Source organism: Eumetopias jubatus, unplaced genomic scaffold (assembly GCF_037043125.1).
Source record: "Eumetopias jubatus isolate StellerSeaLion01/CBP00866 unplaced genomic scaffold, mEumJub1_p1.0 scaffold_5, whole genome shotgun sequence".
NCBI lineage: Eukaryota > Metazoa > Chordata > Mammalia > Carnivora > Otariidae > Eumetopias > Eumetopias jubatus.
The window spans coordinates 12,203,983-12,218,527 of NW_028274811.1; the positions used below are offsets into that span (position 1 = coordinate 12,203,983).

The 14,545-nt window shown below is 44.5% G+C and overlaps 1 protein-coding gene across 2 annotated transcripts in view; it reads right to left on the reverse strand.

Moving 5' to 3' along the window:
* Positions 1-251: 251 nt before the first annotated feature.
* Positions 252-14,545, reverse strand: part of SEMA6A (semaphorin 6A) — a 57,669-nt gene continuing 43,375 nt past the window's right edge. For both annotated transcript variants that reach the window (XM_028092651.2, XM_028092650.2), the window contains one exon: positions 252-1,450. In XM_028092651.2, coding sequence (XP_027948452.1) covers positions 252-1,450 — 1,199 coding nt within the window. The remainder of the gene's footprint in view (positions 1,451-14,545) is intronic.

Here is a 14,545-nt window from a genome sequence, read left to right on the forward strand (position 1 = left end):
CCGACCTGCTGCACGGTGTGAGGGGAGAGTGAAGTCAGAGAATGGAGGTGAGTCCCGCGTCGCAAACCTTCACCCAACCACGTGGCCCAATTTTCCAGGGTCCCCCTGCGCCCCCGAGGGGGGACCCAGCGTCCTCCGCTCCGCCGCGGCCATCTTGGTCTGGTGGGTACTCAGGCAGTGGAGGGCCTCGCCGAGCTGGGCGCGCGCCTGGCCTTTCCTGCTGGTTCGACACCTGACCCCTCCCCCTGGGATTATGTACACGCGTCATTGGGCTTCATGGATGTGGAAAGGGGGGCAAAGGAGGGTTTGGGGGGTACGTCCGGCTTTAGCGAGGGTGTGCGCTTCAGCCCCGACCTCGTCAGCGAGTTGTAGGCGTTGAGGCTGGGCTGCCGCGAAACAGTCACGGCCTGGCCCGCGGGCTGCGCGCCGTGCACCTGGATCGAGTCCACCCTCTGTGGGGCGGGGGGCGGGTTGTCTCCCCGGCCAAAGCTCTGGTTCCTGGACAGGTGGGAGGAATTGGAGCAGTTAGTATTGTTTCTTTTGAGAGTGGTGGCCTGGTGGCTTCTTGTGAGTGAGTTCGTGGGGTAGCTCCTCTTATAGTCAAGGCCGTAGGAGGAGGAGTGGTGCATTTCCAGCCGCTTGCTCAGGCCGTTCTGAGACAGGGAGGCTCCTGGAGGGCCCAGGGAGGCCTCCCGCTGGGGGACTTTGGGGGGCAGGCTGTCCAGGTTCTCCACCAGGTTCACCCCGTGGTTGGGACTCTTGCTGCTGAGATGCTCCTTGATGGTCTTATACTCCAGGGTGGCCGCCTGGTCCTCCAGCGCCATCTGGGCCACCTCGCTCATTTTGGGCTGGTCCACGTACTCGTGCTGGTAGCCTTGCTGCGTGATGGGCAGGACCACCACGCTGGGGATGTGGCTGGGGGAGGCCCGCAGGGGCAGGTCCGTGGGGATCACAGGGGAGCCCATGGGGGGCATGTCCTTGGTGCAGGCGTTGATGAGGTTCTGGTTCCTCTCCCACTCACGGCTGCCGCGGCTGGGCTTCCGCTTCTGCTGCAGGGTCGGGGTGGACTCCGGGGTGGGCAAGGCCGCCAGGTCTAAGTGGTGCTGATCGGCCTTGATGAGCATCTTGGCCGTGTTGCCGGGTGTGGGGAGCTTGCCGTTGTGCATGAGTGGTGTGAGGATGGCCTCCGGCTTCGGGTCTTTGGACTGGGTGTCCCCGAAGAGACCGCTGAGCTTGGTGACGCTGCTCATGGAGCCCCGGCGCGAGTGGGTGAGCTCCTTCTCTTTGCGCTGCACAGCGGACACGTCTTTGCGCCTGTGGTCGCAGACGCAATAGACAATGATGCCAGAGAATACAGCCCCCATGACAAAAGCCAGAATGACCGCAATGGCCAGGAGGGTGACAGGGACGAGCTGGTCATGGCCTTTGAGGTAACTTTCCCGAATCACTCCTGCAATAGACATCGCACACGGTGTTAAGAAATGAAAGCGCACCGCGGGGCTTATTTTTGTTTGGCGTTCACCCCGTTCATTAATAACAGTAATAAGTGACAGTAGCACCTCTGCATAACTTGTCTTGGGGCGCAGCTTGCCAAACATTAATTAATCCTCTCCAAGCCGGCCCCCCCCCCCCCCGTGAAATAGGTAAATAGACTTCATTTGTTGCCTTCTTTGTGTTCTGAAAAAGTGCTTTTTCCCCCTCTCTCAAGTATGTGCTCTTTCTGCTTGCTTCAGTCTGTGGAATAGGACAGTTTTTCATTTCCAAAATTTATCCCTCCCCGCCCCCCTCCTTCATCTTTTCTCAGTCTTCCCCTCAGAAAATTGGGATACCAGAGACACTTTGAGTCCAGAGAGGAAGAGGCAACAATTTTATGCCTGTTAAATGAACGAATGGCACTACGCTCCAGGGTTCCAGGGTCTTCTCTGATGACTTCTTTGTGGGCAGGGTGGCCTCTATCTGGAGAAAAAGCTATGTGTGCATTTCAGGCAACTGGAAGAAGACCTCGTGTGTCATTTACGGGGAAAGAAAATAGCTAAAGCTCACATTACAGATGTTTATGCTGATTTTGTATCATCCTTCCCCCCCCCCCCAAAAAGGCAATGCACACTCAATTTCAGGTAAATATGCTGAATATTTGAACGAAGCTCTTCCCTAACTTGAACTGAACGAGTATTTAGAAAAAAAGACCATTTGGGGCCCTGGAGTGGGTTTGAAAAGTGTCAGGTCTCATTATTAGGACTAGCGTTTGCTGTCAGGGTGAGATTCTTCAGCAGAGCTAATCTCTTCAATTTAATAAAAATTATGTGACTACACCCGTCAATAATCTTACACTACATTAATCGACATGTTGTTTCTGAAGAAAGTTGCCTTCCCTGTTCCTGCCTAATCAGCCACCAAGCTGAGAGACTCTAATCAAATGCAAACACTGAGGCTTTTATTTTTTAATACCGAGTGAGAATACACATCACAATTGTCAGATCTTAAGTGCTTGATGCGGTAGCTAAAAAATAAAATCTCAAATACCTCAATTCCTGCCTCTGGAGGGTGAAAGAACACGAATACATTAGAGGCACTGCATGGGCTGAGGAAATGTAAACATTGTTCCTATTATGGAAATGATAGTAAGACAGAAAATGTACCTTCTCTGGTCTCAGGAGACATATTTTTCATCTGCTAAATCAACTCTTTCTGGAATATGCTTAATGTATTTTACTGGCAGATTTCACTGGCACAGAATTAGAATGAAATACAATAAAAACTTCTACCCCTTCCTAAGCCCACAACATGCAGCCCTTCAACTTCTGCTGACATGCTTTTTATGTTACAGTTGAGACCCTGAAGAAATGCAGCTTTGTCATGGGGTCTTTCTGCTAAAATATTTTGATTAGAGAAGCGATGGTTTTAAAACTCAGAAACCTTTGCCTGTGGAAGAGAACATTCTCTTTCTCTTTTCTGTCGAAACATTCCTCCTCCCCTTACTTGTGACATCACAGTCGGTTGCTGTGGAAATGATTGTCCTGTGACAAAGGATTGTGACTTCAGGGGGAATAAACAAAAGCAGCAAATGTCTCTTGAGAAACAAAGGTTCTGTGATTAAAAAAATGCCCTTGGTAATGAAGGGGGCACGGCAGGCGATTTCACCCCGGGGAAAGAGTATTAAGATGTCAAGACCCTGAATAATTTCCAAAGGTGACACTTCTCAAATATTTCCAGATTTATCTAACTGAACTTTTAAGGGATAGAAATGGAGAAGCAAAAAAAAAACAGCAGGAAATTTCGCTGTAACTCACACCTTTTATAATGTGGAGCTCCCCAAACCATGAGGTGTCTTGCTGCATTCAAATATGTTTTAATACCTAGTCACCAAGGAACTGTGCAAATGAAAAGTTCTTTCTTAAATTTGCATTTCCTTGTTGTAATGCTAAAATAGCAACTGATTTTCTTTCAGTTTTGACTGTGTTTGGGGTTCTATTGAAGATCACTTTTAACCACCTACGTACAATGACACAAAAATGTACACCTGTAAATAAAATGGGTTTAATTTCCCTCATTGACTTGGCGATCTCAGTGGAATCTAACCACAGGGTAGACCTCACCGATGTGTGTGTGTGTGGGGGGGGGGTACCAGGTAGATTTTTCATGGCAGTGGGTATTTCATGGATCCCCTCCTGGCAATCATATTCATGGGGGCTGTGTCTTCCCAATAAATGCATCCTTATAATAATAGGTAGTTATCTATAATTGGCTTTGGTATTTTATAATTGAAATTGACCTCTCAGTTTAAGAGGAACAGGGAAAGAAGGCAGCTAACGTAGTCCATTTGTTTCATTCATTGTTTAATTGGGAAAACTGCAAAAATTTCAAGTTTATTCATGGCTTTTTTTCCTTATAGTTATTCTTTCATGTCTGAAGGTCCTTGACTAGTTTAATCTCATGGAAACCATTTGCTCTTTCACTGGGTAAAACGTTTTTAGGGGATGACATTTGAGTTCAGGGTTTTGGCTGTTAAATCAAATAGGGTATGACCTTTGAGAAAAATGGTGTCTCAAACAGCCCCCCACCCCCCACCTCATTTTGTTATGTAAATAGTGCCTTTAAAAGCCTGCATCTCTTCAGTTTTGAGATATCCACCCCAAGCAGGTGCCCTTCTCTCATCTGCTTGTGGAAATTCAGAAATCCCAGGTACACAGGTAGAAACAGATCGGAGATTAAGTTGAAAGCACAAGTCAGGAAGATAAGAAGTTAGAAGTCATTTCTGGAAAATCCCTTCCAAACTTAAAGCTTTCTCTTTATTCATGAACAGGGCAAAGGGGCATTTATGGAAATGGTTAAGTCAACTTTGTGACATCGGTCACTGTGAAGGATTGAACACAGTGGTCTTCTCGGGGGTGGGGGTGGGCATGGGTGCTGGTACAAGCAACACTAGAGATCTCCAGAGGCCTGGGGTCTTAGGCTGCCACTTACTGCTGGGTGACCTTTTGGCCCATCTCTGGGCCTCAGTTTTTTTTCATTTGCGATGTGGGGTTAATACACTTAATACCTTACTGGGTTCTTGCAAGAGTCAAATGAAGCAATGAATAAGAAAGAACTTAAATGCTGTAGTTTGCTGGACAAGTCTATAGGTGAAAAGAAGCCACCAAGGAGATGTGGTGGGCTTGTGGCTCACCCAGGGCTTAAGAGTAACAGTCACAGCCTCTCCATTTGGTTCCATTTGCTATGGGTCTCCTGGGGGAGGGGGACAGACCTGTTCTTCCCAGCTCCAACCTTGTGCTGTCCAAATGTTGCCAAAGGGATATGTTGAGGCAACTAAGGGAACACGTACCTCTGTCCCAGGATTGCCTTATAGGTCCTGCATTTTGAAATAAGTAAAACAACAAAAGCAGGAAATGTTGAGCAAAATGCAGTGATTGTAGTTAGACTCCTAGTAGAGTAAAAATTCTGCATTCAGCTCCTTGAGGGCGGGGACCTTATTTTATATGCATTTATAACCCTCACCATCACCAGGGCTCCTTAGTTGGGCACTTAATAAATGATTACCAGATAGATGGTTTTGCAATACATTGCAGAGACGCTTTTAAATGGGCCTCTAAACTTGGTGGGACATTTTTGCAGTGACCATAACCTTCTGAAGTTACAGAACCAAAATATATCTCCATCCATAGAACAGAATGTAATCATCCTAACATCCATTAGACAAATCGATAAAGGTGCTCAGTATATGTTCAAAATAATAAGAGAAACTGTATCAAAAATGAAAAATTCATTCTGGGATAATTCCAAAAGAGATGATGAGGGTAGATGGGTTATTTGTAATGACTGGCTAGCCCAGTGGAATTTAATATTTTGAAATAAATACAACTCTGCCAAGGGAGCTGGTTGAACGTCATTGCTTCAGATGTTGCATGGAAACCCTGGGGAAGTGGAGGGGCTTTTGTAGGGTGGCATACTTCCTCTCCAGGTCCCCCCCCCCCCCCCCCCCCCCCCGCCAGACCAGTAAGAGTTGGCTTCTCTATTCTGGGGCCCGGAAATGTCTTCCTCTCCCAACCCCAGGGGCCTTCTGCTCTCACCCATTGAAAATGGGGCATTATAATGAAAACAGTATCTGAAACATCCTTTGCATTGATTCATTAACCACCAGCTATTTCTCACCAGTCATGAGGTGCTAAATGGTTATTCTTTCCACCTTCCTATTGCAGGAAGCAAGGCACACAATGGCTTAGAGATTTCTCTGAAATCATGCCTTAAATTGGCAGAACTGAGAAAGAATAGAATCTTCACTTTTTTTCCCCCTGAGGTGAGAGTTTTCAGATGCTGGAGGGATGCTAGAGGGAGGTCTCAGAGGGACAATTGGAAGCTCTTTAGAGGCTGAAGCAATGAAAAGATTATGAACAACCCTACCCCCTAGGCCCTGCAAAATGTAATTAAAATAGGGACAGTTATAAACTGTAAAGTAAGAGGAAGTCCAGCACAGTTGTGAATTTTCCTATGATGATCATGTGAAGGCATTTTAAAATTTCAAACATCAAATTCTTTATTCTTTATTTAGAAAACAGAGAATGGTTTCTGGTAGGCCCATTCTAGGATTGTCTACACTTGTCTAGTCTGCATGGGAAGCCCATCACCATGGGACAGCATGCCTCAGAAAAGATCTTCTCCTAACTCAGGGTTGGATTGTGCTGTTCTTGGTGCCTTCACTCTCATTGTCGTGGCATAACAAGGTTTCAGCTCCAATCTTTGTGGGTGCCTTCAGCAAACATTTCCTGAGCACAGACCAAAGCAGTGTGCCAAGTGCTGGAGAGACAGAGGTGAAGGAGGCACAAACCCTGTCATCCACTAGGGGAGAAGGCCCACGCTCACACAAGAACTACTTCCAGAGTGGGGAAGCATCCTGAGATGCACTGCTTCTAGTTCAGTGGATGTCAGCGGAAGCAGAGAGCAGTAAGAACCATGCAAGGAGGGAAGGAGAGTAAAAGCTGTGTTCATAATGGTGCATGGTCTGACTCCCATCTAGTCTCTCATGCCTAGAGCACCAGCCACTTGGCTGTACTCTCCCTTGCTTCTGGGCACTCCCACAGGCTGTTCCCTGTACCTGGAATATCCCTGCTCACCCCACATTCTTCTGACCCTCTCCTTTAGGCCTCAGGTTAAAGGAGGAAGCCTTCACCATCTTACTCCGACCAGGTTAGCTCTTCTCTGCGTGACCCAGAGATCTGCACTTCTCTATCCTAAAGTCATCACTCTTATGTTACTTTATGTTTGTTTTTCTCACCGAGATTGTTTTAGGAGGGAGATTTACCCCTAAATTCCCAGGCATGCAGGTGCTTAGTTAATAATATCTGCTAAATAAATAGTGAATGAATGCATGAGTACTTGTAGAGGAAAAATAAGAGCAAGAGCTAAACACCAGTTAGAAGGCTGTGGAAAACCTTGAGTGACTGAAAAAGATGTTTAGAAGACATGTCCCTTTTGGAAGGAAAGTTCTTGGTTAATGTACCTGCAATTTTATGGGTTGTCTTTCCTGAGAAAGCTGACTTTCAGCTTACTCTGCTGGATGTTGAATCCCCCATTGAAAAACAGCTGACTTCAGAGAGTCAGTACCTTTGCATCAGAAGCACAGCTAGTCCACCTAAATTTACTTCCACTGTTTTTAAGATGAAAACCTTTTTTTCACCTATACTTATCCCCTGAATCCTACAGAAATAGCTGGGAGATGTCTGTCCTGTCAAAGCATGAAACGAGACAAATGCAAGCACACAGAATCAACTGCACCTGTTAAACGACATGCCAAGGAAGAGCCCTACTCACGCCCACCCAGTTACCTTGCTAAGTATAGGAGCCCCTGGCGGCCAGGACCTTGAAATGGTTAAGTGCGCACTTTCCCCCTCTCACCCCTGCTCACTGGACTGCCTGTTTCTGAGCTGCTGTGATATGATGGATGTGTCTGTCTCCATAGTGAAGTGATTAATAGGTATCTGTGTAGAGCGGACCCGGTGACCACAAAGACAACAAAGCCTCTCTGTGTCCTTTAGAGAAGTATGCAAAGGCAAAAAGGAGGATGGACATTTCCTTCACGGCCGAGCCAGAGCGGGTTTCGTGTTGGGCCTGAGAGCTAACAAAGATGGCAAAACACCAAGAAAAGCTCTGGAGTACGATTCCCTAAAAATAAACTCTTGATTTTCCTTTATAGTAAGACAAGCCTGCAATTTCCTTGAAATCCTCATAAGAACTTGGGTGAATGGAATCTAACAACCCAATTTTTCTTGTTTGAAAATCTTATTGCAACAAAATGCCAGGCTCCCAGTCCCACAAGGCAGTATGAATGAATGAACTAATCATGGGCCAGGCATCATGTCTGCTAACCACAGAGGGCCGGCTGTAATCCCTATTAAGGAGAGAAGAAAACAAATAGGGGGAAAAGAACTCCTAACTGGAGACAATTTATCCTCAAAGCCACACCGCACCCAGTGGAGACCATACTGAAAATGCAGTGGGAACGCTCTGTGGTTATCTCAGCAGGAAGGAGCCCTCTTGTCTTAGGGCATAACGCGTACCAGATGGCTTAAGAATAAACTGAAGAGCCAGCAGCCATGGAAATGGGCTCGGAGTTTATAACTCAAACTTTCCTTTTCCTTTTTTTTTTTTCCTACCCCCCCGGCAGGCTGAAGATTAGGTGCTGGGAGGAGCCATGGTCCTCAGGATTTATCAAGTTAATGACTGACCAAAGTAGAGGCAGCTTCCCTGGGTTGAGAAGCTAAATGAAAGCTCACATACTGAAATAGTGCTTACTGTGGTTGTCTGTGGATGAATCCACTTCCAGTTCTGTCACCTTTGAAATTGATGCATTTTTTTTTCTTGTTGTTGGGATGCCCTCACAGGCCGAAAAGGGAGAGCGAGCATGAAATTCATTCTGTTTCGCATTTTTTTAGAGGAGAAACAGCTTAATTTCCCCTTGTGCCAGGGGGAGTCCTCAGATCTCTGAGGTTTCCCACTTGGCACTGCCCGTGGAGGGCTACACCAGTGCATGGACTGAGGTCTAGATTGGGCATCAGGATAAGATGATTTTTAAAAGCCATGCCCTGAAATGTGGGTCTGTGGTTGCATGTGTTAGAACTGTCACTCTCTTTGTAAAGGTAACGATTATTTCAGATGGGCAAAGTTTTAGCAGAATTTATGTGGTTTACTTTCCTTCTTTTTGAGGTTTTCTTTCTAATAAGACTGGAAACCCAACATCTAAGCAATTTCTGAAACCAGACAATGCATTTCTGTTCTCCAGCTTCCTAGTCCCATCGTCTTGATTTGCTCCCCACAAGGCATCAAAGCTACAAAACGGTGAAGTGGATCTTCCACTAAAATTTCACTAATATTGTGAAATTCAGGTGATTCTTTGAATCATTTGCAGTGCTTTGACTTTTTTCTCTACAAAGCAAAGATAAATAGGAGGAAGCAGTTCTGTTTGAATACTAAAGCTGCCAACTTAAACTTGCTGGAAATACAGTTCTTGGGATCTGGACTATAGATGAGGCTGGGTGTTAACTGGTTAAGAACATAAACCTGGAGGTTATAAAGACCTGGCTTTGAGTTTTGGCTTTATAACTAGCTTTGTGACCTTTGGCAAGTCCGTTCCTCTGAGCATCAGTACTATTGATTATGAGACGAGTGTTGTTGGAAGGATTTAATAGGTTAAATAGATGAATGCATGTAAAGCACTTGGCATGGTGCAGGACATTTGTTAATGCCCAATTAATAATGTAATAGAAGGGGGCGCCTGGGTGGCTCAGTCGGTTAAGCCTCTGCCTTCGGCTCAGGTCGTGATCCCAGGGTCTTGGGATAGAGTCCCAAATTGGGCTCCCTGCTCCAAACTGAATCTGCAGGGAGTCTGCTTCTCCTTCTGCCTCTATGTCTCTCTCCCTCTGTCTCTCATGAATAAATGAATAAAATCTTAAAAATAATGTAATAGTATTTCTAGAATTTCTGACAAGTTACCTGCCTTGTACAGGGTCCAAGATAGACTCTTTGAATACTTTGGTAAGGTTTGTGTCAGCCAAGAATAGAAAAGTAAAGATTTAAACGTAAAACAAAATATTAAGAGAATGACCTTAAGTAAGATAGCCCACGGCAACTTGCAAAGTGTCTTAAATCATTGTTGCTTGGGGCGCCTGGGTGGCTCAGGCCCTGATCTCAGGGTCCTGGGATTGAGCCTGTTGGGCTTCCTGCTCAGCAGGGAGTTTGCTTGTGCTCTCAATCTCTCTCTCTCAAATAAATAAATAAATAAAATCTATTAAAAATTTAAAAAAATTAAAAAAAATCATTGTGCTCAACATCAGCATCACCTGGAACTTGTTAGAAATACAAATCCTTGGGTCCTACCCAGACTTTCTGAATCACAGTCTCTGGAGTTGGGGTTCATAAATTTGTGTTTTCACAAGCCCACTAGGTGATTCTTATTTTCACTAAAACTTGAGAAATCCTGCCCTACATGACATGAACGATAGGCCAGAAATCGAATGTTTAAAGCCCAGCCTCAGATACTACCGAGGCAATGTATAGCCAGACCTTCAAAATGATTTCTAGTATAAATAAATAAGTGCAGTCTTCCTTGGGGCTCAAAGTCTGAGTCTTTAGTGGTCCCAGGTATGACAGTTCTTTACTGCAGTTACCATTTCCTGACAAAGAATACAAAATTAATGTGATTTTATTGGAAAGACAAACAAATCCCTAACACTTTCCCTTGGTACCTGACAGAAGCTTGACATACGGCCTAAAACACAGTGGCCCTGCTGTAACAGAATCAGCCCAATTTGCTAGAGCCACAAGCTGTTGGAAAAATGCCTGCGGTTTCTTTATTTGCCTCAGCATGAAGACACGGAGGGGACTATCTGATGCTCCCCATCTCTCTCACAGGGGCCATCAGGGAATGGTTGGTACTGCAGAGCCCACATACGGCCCAGGTTGGGTCAGCCCAGGCAGCACTGGGCCCCAGGGACAGAAGAAGCAGAGTCCCACTGTGACTAGAGCGGCCTCCTCGAGAGGCCCGCGTATTACGTCACGTCACCTCGAAATCGACTCCACTCAAACAGTGCACAGCCATCAGGCGACATTTGATAGTGGGTCTGGGCATCTTTCCTCCTTCTGCTTGATCAGAGAAGAGAATAAGAAACTCAGAAAGCTTTCTTTTATATTTCTGAATTGAAGGAGGGGCTGGAGCTCATTTCCCAAATCCAGGTCCTGCTTTATGATCATAAAAATGCCGAGCCCAACAGTGTACTGCACAGACCTTAGTGCTTACAGATCTGCTGAGTTGAACTGAATCTGCAAATCCATAGAATTATATAAGACATTTTAAGTTACATTAAATTTCTGCTGTGTGCTTCTAAATCATGCAGTGCAAGACCCATCAGCACTTAGGGTATATTTATTGCCTTAACAAATGTCAGATGATTGTGTCCAGTGTTATCTATTATTTATGAATAACAAGAGGCTGTAGGACTGGAAATGACAAGCTTTAATATGTCCAAAAGGTTAGGCATAATGCAGATTGCTGCCCTATAAATTTCTTGACACTCTTTTCCCTCCTAATAAAGCATTGTCAGTAGTGACTGTAGCAAACTTGTATTATTTCTGTACAGTTCATGACCGCCTCTGCCTTCAGTGAAGACATGTAATTGCAGAAACATATTTAAAAAGAATGCATCCTTTTAAAAATTAGGAAATTTAAAAGTAATTGGAGTGGGAAATTCCTATTATCCCATTAAAAAATGAATCTGTTTCTGAAGATAGTTCCCAGGCTGTAGGCTTATGAGAGCTTAAGAAATATTAATTAAAGATGCAAACCTTCACACTGCCCGTAATTAGCTTTCTGACACCGATTAAGATCCTGTCTACCATGCACTCAATATATTTGAGAACAGCCATCTACTTTTCACTAGTTTACTTCAGGGCCTTTCTGTAATTGAAGGTGCTAGGAGATTTACAGGTGATGCAGCTCTGTGTGGATCTGCGTGGATCTTCTCAGGCCATGCGCTTTGCGGGACTTGAACTATTACCTCGCGCGGCCTGTCTCTCCCTGGGACCAGCAGGTGAATACAGTTTTTCTGTCCTCTCTCTTTATGGTAAGGACGTGAATTGTGCATTCTGAGCAGCACTTGGAGCTTTCGAGGCCGTGCTCATGTATAATGTCAAGAAAAGAGAAGCCGTCCTCGGGAAATATCCCAGTTCCCACTCTTCGGCCCTTACTAGGCTACTTTGTCTATGGAACAGTACGGTTTGCAAAGTGAACCTTGTAACAGGCTTTTTTTTTTTTTTTCTTTTTTAAAACTCCAGGAAGTGAGGCTATCAGAAAGAAAGCTTTGAGATAAAGCTAATATTATTTTTTCATTATTATGCATGATCCAAAATACAAATCGATTCTTTGCAGTTTTTTTGTTAGGACAAACAAAGTTAGAGGAACACCGTATAGTTGAACCAATTAAAGAGCAAATTTTTAACTACGCCAGTTCAGTTAATAAGATCATGCCTAACCTGGTCCCTATAGTCCATGAAAGTTCCATTAAGCTGTCAGAAAACTTTGTCACTGTGTGTGTTTTTGTGCAAAAGATGGGAGAGAATGGAAAAAAAGATTGAGGGGGTAAGGGCGGGGGGTGGGACATAAAATGAATTCATGTCAAGGGTGATGTGCCTTGAAAAAGTGGCTACAGATGAAAGGTAAGAAGCACTTCTAGAAGATGAATTGATTTGTAAAATACCTAAGGTTTAAGTTGCTGATTTTAGAAGAAAAAATTCAAGTCTCCATAATCATAATTTCAGCCCTTCATTTTTTTTTTTTTTTTGAGAAAATGGATGTTAGGTGAAGAAAAAGGTTTTAGTTGGTATCTCTCGAAAAGAAACTTTAAATATTGGTGTGTAGATGCAGGCAGGCAGGGAGATGAAGCAGCTTCCTACATGGCTGACATTTAACTTTTTTTTTTTCATCTACCCTTTCCACAATAATCTCATCAAGACCTTAGATAAATTCAGCAAGTTGTCAGGAGGATACAAAATTAATTAGATCAAATCTACATCTCTGCCCGCACGGCTGAGAGAACAATTACAGCCTTCCACATGGGCTGCTCAGTCCGAGCCCCTCCTGCGGAGCGCACGCTCACATCATCCGTCCGAAAGCCCGGCACCCGGCCTGCTTCCTCGGCTATTCAAATAGATTCTTCTGGTAGGTGACAGGGCAATATTAATCTAGTAAAAATAAATGGTGGCACCCTGGATTATATTAGCGTTTCTTTCTCGGGCTCCCCCGATTTCAGAGTCTGATCTGGATGAAAACTCTGTGCTGTGCATCCCCGTGTTTTAACTAGAGAGACAGAGAACCCCAAAACTGGAGTTGAGCTGGTTGGCTTGGAGCTTTACCTAGGATAGAGCTCGTAGCTTGGCAAGGAGCATCTACCAGGGAAATGCCAATGAGGTATAGAAACAGACACTTTAGATCTAAAACAGATGTAAAGTTCCATTTCCCAAACTTACTGTATATATGTAACCGGTAGCCTGATATTATTGAATGATCCATTTGTTACATGTCTGTCATCCTCGATCTCGGTCTTTCCCTCCCTCCCACGCTCCTTTCACCCCTTTTTCCCACCCATCCACTTTCCTGTCCCCCACTGCCCACAGCTACAGACCAAAGCCCTTAGCATAACTTTGAGGGCTCCAGACTACCACTTCAATCTCAGGTCTCGTGGCCCCCCAAATACTCCATCACCTTAGTCACAGCACACTCTGCCTTACAGCCTGTACTCTCCTGGCTTCCTGTCCCGGTCAGGTGGCTTATTTAGCTTGCAATGGCCTTCTCCCTCCTCTTATCCTTCAAGACTTTGCACGGTCTTTCCCTCAGATCCTAGGTTGGATCTGAGTTGTGTCTCCCGCCCTCCTGTCTCAGAGCTCCACCGGCCCCTCTTTCCTTTACTCCTCTTACTCAGACTTCTCTCTGCTTCCCGGGCTAGCCAGGAGGCCCCGGTGAAACTGATTTCCTTGACTTGAAGACTTCGGTGGAATTCAGATCAGTATCCACTGTAACAGTTTGTAGATAGTACCTTCTGGCTAAATGTTTGTTGAATGCATGAAGAAAGAAAGTGAGGTTGCCGTTTTGCTTTTCTTTGAGCTAGGGTTATGGTCACCATTATTAAACATATTTTCTAGTGCTTTCTGGATTCCAGTTAGTCTCCTTCAAAGCCATGGAAATGAGAAATGGAAGAAAAGGGCAGCCATATAATTAAAGAAGAAAAAAAATAACATATTAGGTTAACATAACAGTTGATAAAAACCTGAGGTTAAATAAAATTAGAAAGAACCAATAGTTTTAACCACGCCCTTGTTTTAGGAACGGGTTGATTTCTTAACCTTTCTCACTTAAAAGTGGCATTTGAGGGGCGCCTGGGTGGCTCAGTTGGTTAAGTGTCTGACTCTTGCTTTTGGCTCAGGTCTGATCTCAGTGGTGAGATCAAGCCGCCTTGGGCTCTGTGCTCAGCAGGGAGTCTGCTTGTCCCTCTCCCTCTGCCCCTCCCACTCCTGTGCTCGCTCGCTCTCTCAAAAAGTGGCATTTGAACACCTGCATTCAGTGATAATCTTTTAAATTAGTCTATAACATTTCAAATGCCTGTATAACTTTCAGTGATAATTTTCTGATAATATTTTTTACAGAATGAAATTTTTACTTTAATTCCTTTTCTGTGGGTTATTCTAGGGTTTTCTAAAAGTTAAAGGGTAGAAGTAATCTAGAGATTAGATTTTATGTACTCACTGAAGAAATTATCAGCAGTCTCTTCCAGCAGGATTGTCAGGTAGCAAGTATGCAGAACATCCAGTTAAATTTCAACTTATTTCAACAATAATAATGTTTCAAGTATAAGTATGTCTCGTGCAATCTGTGGGACATACTTTCACTAAGAAGTATTCATGGCAAATTTAACTAGGAATTCTGTATTTAATCTAGTAACCTTACTCTGCTACCCCTAAATAATGTGTTTCTAATGATTCCCACAAATATTCTTTCAACCCATCT